Source organism: Vidua macroura, chromosome 6, assembly GCF_024509145.1.
Source record: "Vidua macroura isolate BioBank_ID:100142 chromosome 6, ASM2450914v1, whole genome shotgun sequence".
NCBI classification, from domain to species: domain Eukaryota; kingdom Metazoa; phylum Chordata; class Aves; order Passeriformes; family Viduidae; genus Vidua; species Vidua macroura.
The window spans coordinates 52,960,244-52,979,287 of NC_071576.1; the positions used below are offsets into that span (position 1 = coordinate 52,960,244).

Below are 19,044 nucleotides of genomic sequence, written 5' to 3' on the forward strand. Positions count from 1 at the left end.
TACACTGAAAGGAAACAAATGCAGTGAGACAAATCCTTAATCTCACAGTGTACACAAGGTAAATTGGTACCAGTAATTGCAGTTATACCTAATGAGACCAGTAAGGGCTTCCCAGCTTCCAGTTCTGATCCGCACCCAGTGAGGCCCTACCCTAATTTTAATTGCACAAGAGCTGGGGGCTCATTGTTTTCCTGTATGTTAATGTGGAGGCTGCTGCAACATCCTCAGGCCAGACTCCACACAGGTGTGACAGACAGGAACACCAAGAGCAGATCCTCTGCAGAGCACAGCCATCCTACACACATGGCCATCAGCTCTCTGGGGTCCTGGCCCACCACTGTGGCCTTGCAGCAGTGATGGGTTTTGAGATCAGCTGCTGCTATTGGAATGAATAATGGCTTAGAATACCTCAGCAGTTTCTCTGTATCTAATTCTGTTAGTCAATATCTTACCACACTTCTGTCTTGCTTTTGTGTGCTTTGAATATAAACCACAGACACATTTAAATAGTGCAACCAAACACTGCAAGTCCATTATGAAAACGCAATAGCTCTCTGTGGAATTAAATTAACTTTCAATAGAAGCAGAATACTAACAGCATTTTATTATTATTGTTTAACCATTTACTGGTTTAGAGTTGTAAAATTTCAGGAAGTTTATTACCCCAAATCCAATTTTCATAAATTACTCTCTATAATTTTTTAAATAATATTTTTCACTTTTATTACAATTTTTCTTGCAAGAAATCACTAAGGTCCATTCCTGTCCTGGTTACACATCAAGTAATACATACACACATCTTTACATTCTTTTTGAATGATGCCATGTCTGGGTATTTGCTTATCTAATTAAGTCAAAAATGTCCTCTTCAGAATGCAGTAAAATAAACAGAAAGATTGATCTGGTTTTTGGCAAGGAATCCCCCGAGAAATAGTGCAACTATAAATAGCTGCACTGTGCTCTTACCGTAAGATAGTCTGAACTGGGTTTACAGGTCTAATCCTCCTGTCACTGATGCTACTGGAAAAATTTGCACTCTAGTAGAGAACTAAGGGCTGAGACACTTCAGTGGGAAGATTTTCTCCAATTATACACCGTAAATACTTGCCATGGAAAGCACTGTACAAACTTAACACCAATGAAAGCACAGCCTTGCTTTTCAATGCTGCCCTACAGCTCCTGACCTCTCCACTGCACACATTCCCCTCCATCCACCCTGGTACCCTTCCATCTGCTTTTACCCAGCCTCTCCATCCCCTACTCCTCCCACCCACTGCTCACCACCTCCTCCATGGATAGATGGAAATACAGGCTTTAGCCACCCACAGGTCCTTACTGCCCACACTGCTTCACTCACAGACATAATTTTACTACATCTAGTGAAACACAAAGTTGTAAGGTAAAGACACACAGCTGGCAAAGGCCTTTGTACTTTCCTATGCATTCTCTTAAATGCTTTCCTGTTAGTCATGGGATCTTACCCTGCTCAGTATAACAGTCAGAAATTAATTAGCTCAAGTAATTAGGATTAACTATTTTTAAACTGGTGCTCATACCTGCTCCTGCACATTTCAAGCACTCTGATAGAAACACACTGCTTTTTCATGATATGCCAAAGTCTGTGTACAGCAAGAAGATCAAGAGTAACTGTAACTTCATGTCAGGCTAATGCACGGAAAGCAAAAATCAGATAAATGACAATGTGTTAGGGTTCATTGGGTAGGACAGGGTAAAGCACAGAAAAGTACTAATTTAAATGTAAGCAAACATCAGATAACCACCTGATTTGCGGAAACAAACTAAGGCCAAACAAGCCATCTCAGAGGGAACAAGGATAACAACAAAACAAAGCCCCCAAGTTACCAACTACTTACTGATATTGCTAATATGACAATCACAATACTTTGTGATCTTTAATAATGAAGTATAAAGAAAAATAATTATGTAAGGAAACATGTAAGTAGAGAATAAGAGACAAGGCTGCATGAAGTCACCAAGGAGAGATTTTTGAGAGGATAACCAGATAAATTTTTCCCAGACATGAATGTGAAGATCAAAGCCTCCTCCTTTCCCACCCCATCATGAATCTTTCATCCTTCAAACAAGGTTCAAATCCCATTTCCCTACATATAGGACACATGTTGCACTCTTTCTCCCATGCTTCCTGCCTTTTCATATGTCAAAAAGTCAGGAACTGACTTTTTCCAAGCTTTGGTGAAATAGGTCATCTCCATCCACTCAGAGACTCTAGTAAGTAGCTCAGAATCAGCTTATCATGCTATGATGGTCATTATTCAGTGAAGCATTTGATATGGCCGTTCACTGAAAATTTTCCTGGAGAAAAAGATGATTACAACTCCTACAACAGAAAGGAATAGGGTGAACATATGAACAAGTTTTAAAATGGAACTGGTAAATTTATTAAAACATTGGGATGATATGGCTGAATGTTCTAAGAAGACAAAGATCTGTGTAATCTAGGAAGCCCTTCTGAGTTCTGTCTTTGTGTGATCATCTCCAGATTTGGTCCTCAGAAGATGCTGAGGACATGTTTTACTTTTAAGAAGCTCAGCAGAACAGCTGCAGTTTTTCAACACTCAATTCAACGGACATAATTTTTGATCAGTGCTCATAGCCAGTATGAGACAACAGAACAACTGTTTCTTTTCCTGTCTAAAACTTCCTACATTCCTCTAAGCATGTAACAACAATAAAGAAATCAGACAATAGGAATGAATGTAAAATACCAATGTAAAGATGACATATTTTCAATATTCATTTTGAACCAGTTTCTCAACTGAATACTGGCCACACGGATACCTCTTCAAGACACTGTGTACTGTACATATTAACCAATGAGGCATCGTGAAAAAATTTGTAGCTGATGATGCTTTTCATGTTGCACATAACGAGGTACTCTAGTAACTCAAATCTTCCTTTGCTTTCTCATGAATCTTGCTGCACTGTCACAAGGTTCCCAGAGCCATGTAACTCTAGCGTGCCTTGACTTCCCCAGCAAGACAGCAATGTGATACGCAGCACAAAACAAAGTACCTGGTTTGTGCAGAAACAGTATGTTTTTCCAACTGTCAAAACATTTAAAGACCATATGATTCGCATTTCAAGACTGATACAGGAAACACCATTAAGCTCATACTGTTTTCTACCAATACTGTGTTGTAGCACTAACACTGGTAAGTCTCTTCTGAGACTCAGTGAGTGTCATGTCATGTTCGTGGCTTTGCTCTTTCAAAACAATACAGGAAGAAAATGTTTACATGGATAAAAAGGAGGTATAAGACTATCTAATTAGTTTTGAAAACTAATTGTCTTTTTCACAACAACTATTCTTCCCTCCCACCAAGTAGGACGTTAACTAACACCATTTGTACTGTACCTTACCTCAGAGCTGCTCGGGATTTCTGATCCTGCAGTTGAAATAGTTTCAGGTCCATTGCATTCTTCCCCTAAGGAACATTGAAAAAGAGATTCAAATAAATACATCCCTTTTTTAAAAATATTGTTGTATCTGAAAATGATGTGGACCTTGAAGGCATGGAACTATGAACAAGTAAAGGATGGAAAATAATACTCATAATACATAAAATCTTCAAGAATGCTTGAGAAAAAATGCTGCAAGACACAATATACTCAGTCTGTACTACCTTGGTGTAACCTTGCATTCACAGAAACGTATTTTTAACTGTGACAGAAAAAAAAAATCTGTTCTCATCACTTCCCTTTCTTGCCTCAAATATCTGCTAGGTCTAAGAGGCTTTCAACTCAGAGTTTTGCTGCCTTAGTTATGCAAGTCCAATTACCTGTGGAAGTGTTTGCTAGAGATCAAATTAGGGTGTGTTTTTCTGCTAAGGAATCAATGATGCATAACCTCAAGATTACAAATACCCATGTAAGGGAGGTATGACAACAGGATCAAGAATAGTAAAATGAACTTTATTACTTATCTTCTTGTTCAAAAAACAAACCCTAAAAAAAACCCAGCTCCAAAACAACAACTGATAAAATAAACTAAACAAAAAAACCTGCCTTCATTTTAACAACAGTAGTGAATTCCAACATGACTTTCCCACAAATACAATCGTTTCACCAAAGACACTATTACTAAAATGTTAATGCTAAAGGGAAAATCCTATTCAGTACCTTCATAATCTTAAATTGGATCAAGACACTGGCTGGGTTTGTGCCTCTGAATTTACACTGTCACCAGTTTCCTATGGAGAACAACTCTGAGCCCATAAGCTAGGCTCCTGCTCCAAGAAGGTTTTTGTAAACAACCATCTCTGCTGATTAGGCAGACCAGTCTCTTCAATCAGGCAACTAAATCACTCCACTGGAAAAGGATAAGCAGTTTTGAAAATAGCTGATCAAAATCTAGACCGTGTCTAGAAATACCGAAAAATGGTGTCTCTCTCTTTCAGAAAAGAGGATTCATCTTACTTCTTTCTCCATTAAGGAAGCATTGCTGAGTATAGCTTAGACTGGACAGACTTACACTGGACCACTGTCAAGACAACTACAGTTACATTATTTCTGCCAATAAAACAAGCCTGCTTTTCTTTTTGTAACCTGCAAATATTTGATGTCAAAATTGCATCCAGGCAGGATATAAAGTGGTTCTTCAAAAATACAATCATAAGCTACTTCAGTACAGCTTGAGAGCATTTTGTTTCCTACAATTTTTTTTCTCCTTCAAAGTTCACTTACAGAAAATGGTCTCTGCAATTTTTAACTATACATATGATATGATGAGAAACCAAGCAATGGTATGCAAAATACAACAAATACGTTTCTGAATGCCAAGACAGTTAACACTGTTGCATGCTATTCTGCTAAAGCAAACTATACCTGGAAAAGCTGTATTAGGAGATACAATCTGAACACCAGGGTAAAGAATGGGAGCATCCCTACTACGCTCTGCTACCTGTGCTGTCTAAAGCCCTGGGAAGTAGGTGGCTACTGCAGACTTGGCCAAAGGTACCAGCCCAGGGCCCAGGAGCAGAAACCCAGATATTTTGTCACACAACTCTCCTATTCCAGGCCAGAAACAGGAAAACTCTATTTTCTACACTGCTGAGCGAACTTCAACAGATTCAATGGCCTATAACAGCCTTGGGGGGTGAGGGGGTGGTGGTTCTGGATTTTATCCTCTCTGTAATTGTGAAAGTCTAACCTCAGAACAAATGTAATTGAGAGTTCCACATTTTAAGCGCTTCCCAGTACCACAGCTGATTACTTATGCAACTTGTGGAAGGAAATCCTCTTGAAAAATCTGTTCCAGTGGAATAAACATGAATAACCCTAGGGCAGCAAGCAATAAAGTAAAAGTGAAAAGAGAACACAAAACATATATTAACTGAAAAGTGCAACATACTCAGTATGTCCACTCCTTGTAAAACATGTAATCAGATTCCTGAACATGAGCAGCACAAGCAATGCACACCCAAATCATGTAGGAAGGTGTAAAGAGGCCTCATCCCAAAACTGCACCAAGCACCGTGAGTCTAAATGCACAATTACATCTTAACCAGGAGAGCTGCCAACAGATAGCCAACAACTGACTTGCAAATCACCTTGCAAAAGGCCTGGCTCATATGTGATACCAGTGACTCACATAAACTGAAGTCTGATTTGCAAGGGGCTCCAAGCAGGAAAAAAAAAAAAAAAAAAAAGCATAGAAGAAACAGAAAAAGGGAGGAAGGTAAAACACGGGTTAGTACAATACCTTCTGAATGTGACAGCTTGAACTTGGTGAGAATCGCAATGTCACCTTTGAAAGGAAAAAACACTTCAGTAAGAACCAGAAGTAAAATTCACTTTAACATGAACCCATTTCATAATTCTTCTCTATCCTTTACAATACAGCCACTATATAAAGCAAAAGAATAAGCCCTGGACACCAGACACTGTGACCTAGACAGAAAGCGTGGTGCAGGCTCCTCTTGGAACACCAACATTCACCTTTTTGTCCAGGCACCTTATTCAGCAACACAAACAAGGATGCCACTTTTCCTTATCAATGGCAGGGAGGACCATAACAGCTTCTACTAGTCAAGAAAATGCTTTTGAAATTCTTCATTAAATTACTGCTTCATATCTAAAAACGGGAGTAAAACAATAATATTCTGATAAAATTCCGTATTTAAGGGTACGTCCTTGTTCTTCAACACTACATGCTTTTATGTATATAAACAGATCTAGAAATATCTGCACGCCAAAAACAACAAACAAGGACACTTACTAAATGAAGTGGCCCTTTATTATAAAATTTGTATAAATAGCAGAAACTCTTTGAAATATTTTTTGTTCAAAACTAACTCCAGTACAACTCCATGACTATTAAACCTCACTAAATTATTTTAGAAATGTAGCATTCTAGTATTTGTTCAAATCAATGGCCTTCATGGGAGTGCACATATCCTGCCTGAAAGAAATGCCTCTTTCCCAGTGTAACTGGTGTCTTCAACAGCCTTACAAATCTTCACACAGCTATTATGTGTAACTCCTTAAACACATGTGCCTTGGCAGTGTGCACGTTACTGTAAATAAGCAACCTTCCTATGGCCTATAATTCTGCGGTATGAGGAAACATATGCTGTCCCAAACTACACCCAACTGCAGGGCAACCGACTTAGAAACTTTTGGTATGCCACCCATAAGAATTACAGACCATTTCTACTTCAATTACAGACCTGAATGACGAGAACAACAGTAGCCCATAACACAAATGAACATTTGGCACTAAAGACTGAAGAATATAATCAAGATTGATTGAATCTCTTAAAATATAAGTAGTTTACTCACAAAACAGGTCCTTTCATTACTGTAATCTTATGATTTCTGTAACAAGCATAAAAAAATGGCTTCTTGTGCAATTAAACAATCAGAAATTCTACAATACTTCAAATTTGTTCACAGTGCCGAAATCACTTTGTTTTTCTTCATGGCAAAACTGATGAGTTAGGAAAAGGTAAAAGTACATGTGTTCAGCGCTATTGCAAAAAAGTAACAATGGCATTGTAAGTCAAGGCCTCCCACAGACTCTGTTTTCTGATAATAGCTGCAGGAACTGCACTTTCTCCGGGAGAAATGCAACCTGTCACAGGTCATGTCCTGGCCACAACAGTAGTGCCTCGACTAGGCAAGTAAAAGCCCAGGACAGACCTAACCACAGGACTTCTTACTCAACCGTTGGTGCACTTTGAAGAATGGTTTCAGCTTTGAAGAACGTTTTCAGCTCCCAGCACTCTCCTAGACGGAGAAGAAGCACACTCTGGAGGTTACTGGAGTCTGGTCACCAAAACAGTATTATGGGGAAATATGCCTTGCTAGGGAGAGAAGGGATTTTAGCCATACAGGTGTGGCTGGACTGCGCCACTCACTTCCGAAAGCCAATGAAAAAATCCTTGGCTTTTATAATAACTAGCACAGTCACAGCCATGGATGCTCCAGCCCCTTTAACTGTACCTAACCTGCAATTTCCCTGGAAGATGACAATCCTTTTACTTCAGCACCCTCAGTAAGTCCAAGTCTGCTGGGAGATGGCAAAGAAAAAAGCTTGGCTGATGATGCTGCACTTGAGGTACAGCTGGGCATGGTGCAGCTGGTGTGCAGATGCTGCTGTCTGGCACAGTTCACAGCAACTCTGCATCAGAAAACAGAGCAAGAGAAGGCTTTTAAGCCTTCCTTTCTTCCAACTTCTATAACCCTGATTCATCTGCACCAAGTACAGCTCTTAACAGATTTGTTTATACCACTAAAAACATTTACATATGTAAATCGTGCTTCCAAAATCAGGTGGCAGATGAAGAGACATTTTTAGGGATCAAAATTTGTTTTGCTACCAAAACTAGAAAATCATCTGCATTTGCACATTTAAGACCTGTGATAGAGCAAAGGAAAAGCCACAGACAGGAATCTCATGCAGGTGTTGATAAGCTGCATTGTTTTGCAGCAGTAAGACAGTATTACTATTGATTCTGCTACTTCAGTATTGTTTCCAAAATTCTGCTTTCAATCATTTCCACAATTTTCTTAGACACAATAACAGCAGCCTTTTCAGCCAACAAAACCAAGCAAGGAGCTTTCAGACCATGGGCACTGCTCGACATATGTCTGACACACTGGCATATTAGTTTATACACATGCCTATCCCTAGAGCAAAGTTTTGATGGTCCAGGTAAAATGAAAACAAACAAATAAACCAAGAAAAATCCTAACAAATCCTGAAACTTACACTGCAGTTGTTATGAAGTAGCTACTTTGTACTATGAAGAAAATTCCCAACATTCATCTTTAACATGCTATGAAAGAAAACGTTTTTCCTAGATGTCTTGAAGTTACCATCTTAATAAACCCCCTGACATTATTCGATGACCGGGCCTGGCCAACATGAAAGAGAAATGAGTCACTTCCTCCAAGTGAGCATAATGAATTGCAAGTGCTTCCATATATAAGGAAAGCAGCTTGACAATGACTTATCAACTAAACTTATGCACATACTGATCACATCCTCCAGAGCTGGATGGAGTTGCCACTGGGAACTGGAAACCCACTGAGCTGACTTGTAAGAAAGCAAGATAAGGTTACTACTCCAGCTGGTATTGTCTGAAGAATAGTAACTGTGCTGCTGAGCCAAAGGTTCAATCCTAAGATGATGTCTGAAGTGGTGATGCATGCGCTCACAGAGATGCTTCTAAAAATTCAAAACTATTTAACAATGAGAACATTCTCAGTGAATCCAAGAAAATCTATTGCAAATATTTTAAAAGAATCTTATTAGTCCCTTAAAAAGAAGAAGATTGTATTCAAGTATAGGCTGCTTCACTGACATATTCATTTTCTTCATGTGTTTTATTATTAAACAAGTACTTCCAGAGAAAAGGTATTTATCAACACATCAGAAGTAAAAGAATTTTACATAGGCATCAATACTTGGAAATCTGGTCCTAACAGTAAGAAAATCGCATTCAGCATTTGGAAAAAACACATAGTTCTAAGTCCTAATCTCTAGTATAGTAACTGGGTATTTTAAATCAAAATGGGATGTTTACCTTCAGCTGCCTCCCTTTTAAAGAACCACAAAACCACCTCCCCTTTTGATTAAAAGCCACTGGGATAGCAAAAAAGGGAATACATTCAATAAAAAGATAAGTTGTGCAAATCTGTTTTTAGCAAAAAAAACCCACACAGTGTTGTAACAAGAGAACTTGAATGGCATTTGAATGCAGTTCAGGTAATAACCATCACTATATTTTATGTACCAGCACAGGCAAGACTCAAAGCCTGCTGTGAGCATTCAGACCTCCCAGGTATCATTGTTCTGCAGAATGACACACATAAACTGATTAACAGGTTCAAATGCAGTTAAAAAAGAAAGCCCAGACTAGGAATAGATGGACCAAGTCAGGTATTTTTAAACTGCACAGCATTTACATGCATGCAAGTATGAGGGACTAGAATGCCAAATAAGTCTCAGCAGAACAGGATGGTAGGAACACCAGACTGCAGGAGCTCTGGCAAATCGTGAAGCACTAGGGCTGTGCTTGTTTGCCTTTAAGAGTATTTATATATTTGGGCCGGATTTCATCAGCACTATCTGACTGCAGAGGCAAGCAAACAGCTCCAGCAATGGCCTTGCACATATGTGAAAGTGCCAGGTGCTCTTGCCTCTCCTTCAAGGTACAATGAAGAAAGAGGAACTGCAGGAATGTTTTTCATCACAGCCCAATGGAACCACCAGCACTTCAAGAAGTGTTAGGCACAAACTTGCTTTCCTAGTGTGTCCAGAGACACAATGAACACCTCACAGCATCATTCATTAATGCATTTCTCCAACTTCCACTGCAATCTCTGATGTAAACCCTTAGGCAACAGAGTCTCCAATTTCTTTCCACGTTTGCAATACACAAGCATCCAAAACTAGTGGAGGGCCCAATGAACTATTCATTCTGTGCACACACATTACATTCCTACCCTTGTATGAAAGATCTTCTATAGATGTTGTAAATGAAAAGGGATACATAAACTAGGAAACTAATGATGCAAATACAGCAATATATATTTTTTTTAAATCATCTCAAGTTTACTGTCCTCTGGTGGTATTCCTCAGTTTCATGTTATCCAGACATTTAATTTCAAACCGCCAATTTAAATGGCAAATTTTTGCTCCTTCTGGTTCATTATGCTCTACCTCACTCAGTACTTTTCTGGTTATGCTTCCAATGGAATGCATCATTATAAATTTTGCTACTGTATTCACCAAGTATTTAATTTTCTCACATTACACAACATAAAAATATACCAGTAGAGGAAGATGTTTTATAAACAAATGCAAGACTTGTAAGACTTATAAGAATTGGCATTTTTGTCCAAATTACTTTAAAAATGATGGACCATCTTTGGAATTCCTATACTGATCCCAAAGAGAAACTGCTCCTATCAATCAAGAAAATGATCAGGGCAATGGGCCCTGGCTTCCATTGCCTAAACTTTTTTTATGTAAGCACCAGTCAATTAACAGAATTGAAGTAGGCAAAGTGGTTTGAAGAACCAAGTGGCCTGAAATCCACATCTGCATGCCATTACTTGTTGGCATGGTGTATTTCTAGCACACTATAAATTGTGCAAACATAGACTTTCTGATTTCCTACCCAACAGTTAAGACAACTCCTTTGAATAACAAACCACAGGGCCCTTTCTAATTTAGGGCTAGTACAGCAAATGAAAGGACAACCATCTGCATCATGAGTCCTACCCACATGGTTTGTTGGGGTTCTGCTATCTTGCCAAAGGCCTCAAATTTCATATTTACCCTTTTGAGCCTAGTGAAGAAGTTGAGAATGCCTTGGGATTTCCAGTTAGAAGATTGCCCTTCATGCAAAGATATACTCACTTCCTAAAGAAATGTGTTTGGAACTTCACCATGTCTACTGGTCCTCACTGAGAGCCACTGGTGAATAAAGGCATGAACACCACAGCTTCAACAGCTCTAGGTTTCAATAAAAAACATATATCTATATAGTAAAATTCAAGTAAACAAATCCCAATAGACTCACCTCCTCCCCCACACAGTGTTTAATCTAACACAAAATGATATAGTTGTTGCAACAAAATACACAATGCTACACAATGTGTATCTACACACAAATTTTCATCTATAAATAATTTATGACATGTTATTCAGCTTTAGCACACAGCAAATAACAGTAAATCCCTCCATAACTATTGTTATAACTGCAAGAACTCTCCCTAGCAATACAACACAAGAACCTTCCTTCCCCTTTCTGCATTTATACACATATGCACACAGAAAGCTATCACCAAATATAATAAAATTACTGCTAGATAAAAAAACAACCTGGTAATTACACTGCTCTTTGGTTCAATCTCCAGATCACAATAAAAACTAGTGCAAAAGTTCACTGCATTATTACCTCGCCTCTAACATCTAATCACACTTTCACATTACCTATACCTTCCTGATGACACGTTTAGGTTAGATGACTATTTGTCTCCTCCATGTGCATATGCAACTCATTGGTTTAAACATATAAAATACGAAGACACGGTATTTGGTTTCTTGGTGGTTTTGTTTGTTCGCTTGTTTGGGGTTTTTTTACAAATTATATGCCAACAGTTCACAAGCACGATTTTTGAAGGATATTTTCTTCAATGCCTTTTATCTTATCCTAGTATCTTATCCTTGTATCACAGTAATTATTAAGTCTTTGTACATAAAGGTTAAAGTGTATTTCCATTTGATAATACAGTTATCAGTTTATTTCTGTAGGGAACAGCACAGCACACCAGACAATGCCTCAGCAGCAAACTGATAGAGAGGGAATCACTGAGAGAACATCACTCTGCCTTTCACCAGGAGATGCTAGTGGCTTTCTTGGTGTTTATTTGGCATTCACAATCTGGAATCTCTGCCCCCCGCTGAACCAAACCATTCCTCCAGGAACTATTGTGAGGGAGAGACAGCTGCAGAGCATTTTCTTTCATATTCTGAGTGAGAAGGTGAAATTGTTACAAAGAGACTCAAATGCTTTCACCTGTGATGGCAGGACCATCACTCACTTCAGCACCTGAGGGATCTTAGAGGTCTTTTTCAACCTTAACGATTCTATGAATCCAGCTGTTTTTCCCAGCTTCCCAAAATGTGGCCTGAATATCCCACATAATTGCTACTGGATTTAAATGGCATTTAAATCCTTCCTTTGCTATTCACTGAACTGCAGACAGTGAGTTTAATCTCATATGCAGGGTGCTCACCTAAAATGAAAATGCTGTCCAAGAGCAATTTTTTTTTTAAACTAACACAATCTTTGGAGAAAAATCCATATTTAACAGCTGCAGTGGAATGGGCTTGACATTTTCCTTTTTGCATTAAAAGCATCACAGCTATACAGTGATATGATACAAGTTGTTGAGATGAGTTCCCAAAAGCAGGTTTTCCTACTATAAACAGGGGTTTTCTGTTATAAAAAGGTTTAGCTTCCAATAAACAACCTGTATTTACACTGCGCCCCTGCAGTGACGCATGGCAGCCAGTAAAGAAATTCCACTCAGAAACCAGACATTGGTTGGGCTGAGAGAATATTTTCTCCCCTGCCTTTTATATTATGAACTACGTCTAAATTTCCTGGAGCTTTTATTTCCTTACCTAGGAATAAACTACTAAACAGCTTTCCTTTTAACAAACCCTTTGGTTTAAGCCTGTGGGAACACGATATCCCATTCAACGTTTCCACAAATAGATCAGAAATTACTACATGCACTGTGACAGTAATTAGAGACAGATCTGGTTTTGAACGGAGGCCTGTATTTTATGTTACTGGTATGAATTCTGATCAAATAAGTTCAGTATCATTTTATTAAATAACAGCAGGATTTGGCCCTGAATGCAAGATGCCAACACACTGGCACAAGCACTGTTGTGGCACAAGCACCATTGGCTTTCACCAATGTTTTTCCACCTTTTGCAGAGGGAAACAAGCAAGATGACAACCAACCTAAGTAAGCATTTCAATTAAGATCACTTAGAGCGTTTTGAGTGCAAACCAGGCTCCTGGAAGTTCTGGAAGAGGAGCCATGCATATACAGGCAGCATACTTCAAAGCATGGCATGGAGCCAGCAGCAAACTTCCAGAAAACTGGCAGACTTGGGATATATCCCACAACACAGCTACTGCAGCCTTAACATGCTGGGGAAAAAAAAAGCTACTGAAAGTGAATGTAAACATAAATAATCCTAGCAATATATTACAGTCTTCTTCCTCTAATACTTACATTCCAATTGTGCAAGTTCAGTTTTCTTAGACTTTCATATTTCGGGTAAATGACACACACCTTCCAACAGGAAGCAAAATCACACACACAAAATTGGAATTTTTTACCTCACACAGATGTAATTCAGCAGGAAGCCAGGATGCTTCCTTCAAGGTAAAAGTTTTGGCATACAAGCTCTAAACAGGCAAGTTCAACTTTCTGTTGCTGGTAGAGTTTTGCACCCCATAATCTGTTCCCCAGAATTCAAGTTTAATGAAAACCAGTAGTAAACCAGAAGGAAATACACACATACTATCCAAATACAAACATGTCTTTAAAGAAAACAAGTAACAGATGTTTTCTCTCCTGCCTTGTTCCTATTGACTTACACAGGCCCTTCCTGTACACATCAGACACCCAGAGCCTTAAGAGGCTTTTCCTAAAAGGCACAAAGCATATGTTTAGATGTAGAAGTCCTACTGGCAGTATATCTATACCGTCAGTTTTTCTAGACAATAATTTAAGGAATTTTCTGGGGGCTTTTTAACCTTGAGAGACTTTTGGGCAACAAATTAACATAACTTTTAAAAAGCCTACTCACTTCACCCCATATTCAATTTGTTTCTCTTTAAGAAAAGTGGTTAATTAACAAAATTGAACTGAATTAGAATATGATTTTGTATGGAGAGTTATGTGCTACTATATGCCAAATCCTTCTTAACCATCCTTGAACACTGAAACCCCTCAAATCTCCTTATATTCACTATTTAAGACTATAAAAAAACCCACAAAGCTCATGGGAAAACTGAATAATGTGGAATGAAGTTCACAAATCTGACTTCATAGAATCATTCCCTAAATAGGAATATTTTGTGTGTTCTGTAAATATTTTTTAGTCTCAAGCTACTTCAGAAGAATAACCCATGGAGAGAGCAGCTCAGTCCTAGCACTTTTCATCACTCCCAGGCAGTGGGATGGGCAATGACTCAGGCCTCTCACATCCCCTTTGGAACAGAATCGCTGGCCAAGAGGCTGTAATATCCATCTGCTCGGGTTCCTAAGGAGCCTGCCAGCTCCATCAGGCCTTTCCAGAGAGGGCAAACCTTCGTCTGACACTTGCTGTGAACGCCTGCCTCCCCACAGCTGGACACTCCTCCTTGCTGCCACTACAAAGAGCTTCTTTTGGATAATTTCACAGTCAATATTGCCATCATACCTCTCTGAAACAAGACTGACAAATATTTTGAAAATCATGATTTTCCGCTAGTGCTCGAGGTGTTTAAAATGGCACTATATATGTTTTTCTAAAAGAGACAGTGCAGTCAAGGAGTGTAAAGGAGAACAGATAACCCAAGAAGCCAACACTGGGACTTAGTGGTTCTTTCCTGCTTTAAGATTTTCACTTCTAGGACTGATGACAAGGCATTATTCCCAAAAAAAGAAATTTTTCTAGATCACCATTTTCCTTTTTTTTAAAAAAAACCTATACAGTCTCATTCTGAAAATATCAACATGCTCTCTTACTTCTGACTGTTGATTCACGTTGCCAGGTGAGGTGCTGATAAACACACACTTGCGTCATGTTATTTCACAAAATCCTAATAGGACCACATTTATTATAAGTAATGACATACCACACTGACATGAACTGGAAACTGTACCATGGCTACAGCTAAAAAGCAAGGCCTCGACACAAATCCGCTGGCTGCACATCCCCTGCCGCAGGGTCTATCCGAAGCTGACGGGTGCCAGCGCATCTGGGATGGGGCGAGGGGGAAGAAGGCTGCTCGCACCTTCCGAAGTGAGGTGACCCGGGCTGCTCGGAGCCTCCTTGTAAGGGCAACCTCAGCTCCTGGGAGCCAGCGCCCCATCCCAGCTGGTGCTCCGAGGGAGGCTGAAAGTTTGCTGTCCGGCAGAGGGACCTTTGTATCTGCTCTGTCTCTTCAGATAAAAATCAAGCGGATTCTCTAGTTTTTGTTCTTGGCAGGGTGCTGATACGAGAACCTTCATTTTCTAGGTTCATTTGCGGATTACAAAGATCGAATCATAGCTCGATCACGCCCATGGAAAAGTGGTTTTGTTCTTCTCAAGTGAAAGCCGAAGGATTAAAGACTCGATGCGGGAGAGGTCAGGATTCACCCGAGATCAGCCCCATCTCACAGACGCCGGCCTACAGACCCTGGGGAGGAACCAGAGCCCCCCAGACCCCTCACACTACGCTCACCTCCGTCCCTCGTCCCCCGAGGGACGAGGGCGGAACAGAACCACGATTCCCCCCCCGCCTCCCCGCGCTCTCCTACCGTCCGCCGACAGAGCCATCTCGATGAGGGTCTCATTTGCTTTTTTCCCCAAGCGGTTCATGGTGGCCGCCTTGCCGCTGCCGCTGCCGGGGAGCGGCCGAGGAGCGGAGCGGTGACTCAGGGCGGCGCGGCCGCCCCATGCATGCGCACTGCCCGCGGGGGCGGAGCGGCTCCGCGCCGGGCGGGGAGCGGCGGGAGCCGCCGCCGGGCGGGCGCGGCGCTCGGGGCCCGAGCGGGGCCGTGCCTCCGGGCGGAAGGGCGGCGGCGTGAGGGCTGTCCTGGCCTGAACGGTACAACCCCAAAAATTAGGCAGTGTGCCTGAGAGCAAGGTCTGTGATATGTGTGATATGGGTTCAGCTGTCCCGCCTGTGTCCCCTTCCAAGCTGCTTGTGCACCCCCAGGAGCAGAAGGCGCCTGGACGCAGCGCAAGCGTTTCTTGCTCAGCGGTGTCTAAAACAGCCCTCTGTTATCAACGCTGCTCTTATCACAAACCCAAAACTTAGACCCGTAAAAGTTGCTATGAAGAAATTTAACTCTTAACTCATGAAGCTCCGTTCACAGCTGCTGTCCCTGATCCTGGAGCTGCTACCATTGCCATGTCTAGCAGCCCTAGCTTCTTATTCCTTCTTTCAGTCATCTGAGACAGTTTCAAACAGTCTTTGTTCATTATATGTATGTGAAAAATGCATATTTTATGATGGGCTTTTGCGAATATTAAAATGAATATTATATGTGTAATGTTAGAAAGTTATGCTGTATTAATTTTTTTAAGTAGTGTGTTAAATATATTTATTTCTAGGTTATAACACAATGTTAAAATAGAAACTAGGCTATGTAAGATACTTTTTAACTAGCTCAAGAAAGAGATGAGATAATCAAGAAATTCTTCGCACTGAGATAACAGCGAAAGGACTCATAAAGAGTTACTGCCTCCTTATCAGAAAAGACAAACATTCTTCCACCTTCTCTCGCTCTTTATGGAACCACCAGGATTAAAGGGAAGAAGTTGACCAAAACCAGAAAACTTCTTAATTTGCAAGGAATTTATGCATCATGTATGAGATATATGAATATGCAACAGGTTACTGCTTTTAAGGGTTATTGCTTTGTTCACAAGGCATGTTTTTGGCAGCTTAGTGTCCAAAAATATCTGGACTTCCGTAATTCTTTGCTTTTTATTGTCTTGTAATTGTCCTAACTCTAAATTTTTATTACTCTAATTGTATTACTATTTTTATAACCATTTTATTATTATTAAACTTTTAAAAATTCTAAAAACAAGTGATTGGCATTTTTCACAATTTATTTAATACATTTTTTGTTCATTAACATAAGCTCAGGCCTTCTTTCAAAGGAACTTTTTGTATATTCATCTTCTACTACCTGAGTAACCGTTTTACACACCAAACTGACAGGGAGTTTTGTTACTTCGGCAACTGTAACACAACAGCGCTTTCATGACCAATAAGAATTAATGGAATTCTTAATAAAAAGTTAATCGAGTCAGTCAGTTGAGTTGCTGGGCTTGTTTTCAGATCTATACACAGTACTAAGCCTTTATTTGTGCAACATAACTGCTTCAAGGAGTATTATTTTAGTCAGGAGCAAGACCTAAAAATGTGTCTGGTTGCTCTCCAAAGCCCAAGATGTTTAGTTGGGGTTTTAATGTCCCAGTGCAGGATGGTGGGAACAAAGAGGATGGGCTTGGTGTACCAAAGGGTGCCCTGAAACAGCTTGTGACTGCATATAGTACACCAGATCACAAGGCTCTGTTTAAGAGCTGTACTTCTAAGCCTTTAATTTCCTCCTAGCACTACATATCTTGGATAAATGCTTTTATGCCCACAGAAGATGCAATTAGAGTTGCTATTCAACAAGAGCCAGAAAGAGCAAGAACTGCCATGGTCATTGCTCAGTTTTCCTCCTAATTGCACAGTCACTGTTCCCAGCTCCACCCAGCAGCAAACCCAACCATACCTAAAGCTGTGTAAGTGCCTCAGCCAGAATGCCAAAGAAGATTTTAACGACCCTTGTAATTGCACAGGCTGATGGTGTGTTGAGCACTGACTTTGTGCAAATTACACAGTAGCCTGTGGTAGGGATGGGACAGAAGGATGCTCCTCCAGAATGAGGAATCTGTGGAGGCACACAGGAGGTCTATGCAATACCCAGTGTTGAATTTTCTTGCATATTCAGAGTTGAACCAGCCATTGCCTGACTCAGTGGTTTCACAGCTTGCCCAAGTGATCTAGGACCACACTTCCTTCCAAGGGCACACACCTTTTTTCCCTCCCACCTTCCAGTTTCACTCTAAATAAGGAATGCTGATAAGGTGATGCATGACTTATGTCAACCTATTAAACCAAATAATCATGTTATTGGTTTGGGGTTTTGGGGGGGCTTTCAGTTCCTGCAAATCACTGCAAGCAACAGGTAAGGCCAAAATAAAGGAAGAGATGGCAAACCACACGATTTTATTCCTAAAATATTAATACAGTAGCCAGGTACACCATAATATTTCTGCTTTTGGAGTTCAAACACTATTTCTAATACAGTGCATACATAAACCAAAAAATAATAAAATACCTAGAAAGCTGTGGGTAAAGGTAGCAAGCCTCACCAAAATTGCTGGCAGTGAATACACTACAGTGAATATATTCAGTGGCAAAGGGTTCTTTATTTGTGCTAAAGGAGAACAGGTAATTTGTATCTCTTATAAAGTCTTCCTTTCCATTGTTTGGCCTTTTCCATACCATGCAACTGACTTTTAGGCCTTCACATTTACAAAAAAAAAAAAAAAAAAAAAAAAAAAAAAACAAAAAAAAAAACAAACAAACAAACAAAAAAAACCAAACAAACAAACAAACAAAAAAAAAACACAAAAAAAAATGAAACAGAAAATTGGTGGGATTGCAGAACAAGAGAACAAGATTTCAAAGATATCTCAGTGCCTATTGTTGTGAGATGCCAACTTTAAAAATTCCACTCGGAGGATTATCTAAAACTTTTGGCACTGAAGCATCTCTGAAAATATAACCTGAGTTTTTTGTGAGAGGTAGCGGAATCAATGCCCACATTCTCCACCAAGAAACTCTCATGGTTTGATGCTGGCCAAATGCCAGGCACTCACAAAAATTGCTCACTTGCCCTCCCCTGCCACAGCTGGGCAGAGGAAAGAAAAAAAATTAATGCAGGCTTCATGAGTTGAGGTAAGGACCAGAAGAAAATACTCCAAGGGCAAAACAGCCTCAACTTAGAGGTACAAAGTGGATTTGTTATTAACAAAATCAGAGCAGGATGAGAAGTAAAATAAGCCTTTAAAACACCTTTTCTTCCCCCCCAGCCCCTCCCCCCTTCCCACCAACAGTGCAGGGAGACAGGCAATGAGGGTTTTGGTAGTTCATCACCAAGATTTTCTTCTGCTGCTCAGGGAGAGGAGTCCTTCCCCTGTGAG

General features: G+C 40.0%; 1 protein-coding gene across 1 annotated transcript in view; it reads right to left on the reverse strand.

Annotated features, from left to right (window-relative positions):
- Positions 1-19,044, reverse strand: part of LOC128809023 (uncharacterized protein DKFZp434B061-like) — a 49,463-nt gene that overhangs the window by 14,702 nt on the left and 15,717 nt on the right. The window contains exons 3-5 of the mRNA XM_053980717.1: positions 15,591-15,873; positions 5,744-5,788; positions 3,403-3,467 (exon numbers count right to left, since the gene is read on the reverse strand). Coding sequence (XP_053836692.1) covers positions 3,403-3,467; positions 5,744-5,788; positions 15,591-15,873 — 393 coding nt within the window. The remainder of the gene's footprint in view (positions 1-3,402; positions 3,468-5,743; positions 5,789-15,590; positions 15,874-19,044) is intronic.